Source organism: Piliocolobus tephrosceles, unplaced genomic scaffold (genome assembly GCF_002776525.5).
Source record: "Piliocolobus tephrosceles isolate RC106 unplaced genomic scaffold, ASM277652v3 unscaffolded_29649, whole genome shotgun sequence".
Lineage (NCBI taxonomy): Eukaryota > Metazoa > Chordata > Mammalia > Primates > Cercopithecidae > Piliocolobus > Piliocolobus tephrosceles.
Genome location: NW_022312808.1, coordinates 2,563 through 2,905, shown reverse-complemented (window position 1 = coordinate 2,905; position 343 = coordinate 2,563). Strand labels below are relative to the sequence as shown.

General features: G+C 19.8%; 1 protein-coding gene across 1 annotated transcript in view; it reads left to right on the top strand.

Moving 5' to 3' along the window:
- The window catches only part of LOC113222150 (GATA zinc finger domain-containing protein 14-like), a 3,228-nt gene that overhangs the window by 1,714 nt on the left and 1,171 nt on the right, over positions 1–343 (top strand). The window contains exon 3 of the mRNA XM_026451535.1: positions 202–291. Within this exon, the coding sequence (XP_026307320.1) occupies positions 202–291 (90 nt within the window). The remainder of the gene's footprint in view (positions 1–201; positions 292–343) is intronic.

Genomic DNA, 343 nt, shown 5'->3' with positions numbered 1-343 from the left:
ACAAACATATATACAAACATATATACAAACATATATACAAACATATACACAAACATATATACATAGATATGTATATGTATATACTTAAACGTTTATATACGTTTATGTAAATATGTTTGGTTAATTTGTTCGATTAAATATTTTTTTTATTCTTTTTACACTGTTCAAAATATTTTATTTTTTATTTTTTTTTTCTAACAGATATGAATATGTGGAATAAAAACACTAATGTACCCATGCCAAACAGCATGTATGATAACAATCCTGCTAATACAACGTATCCTATGATCTGTAAGAACTTTTTTTTTTTTTTTTTTTTTTTTTTTTTTTTTTTTTTTTTTTT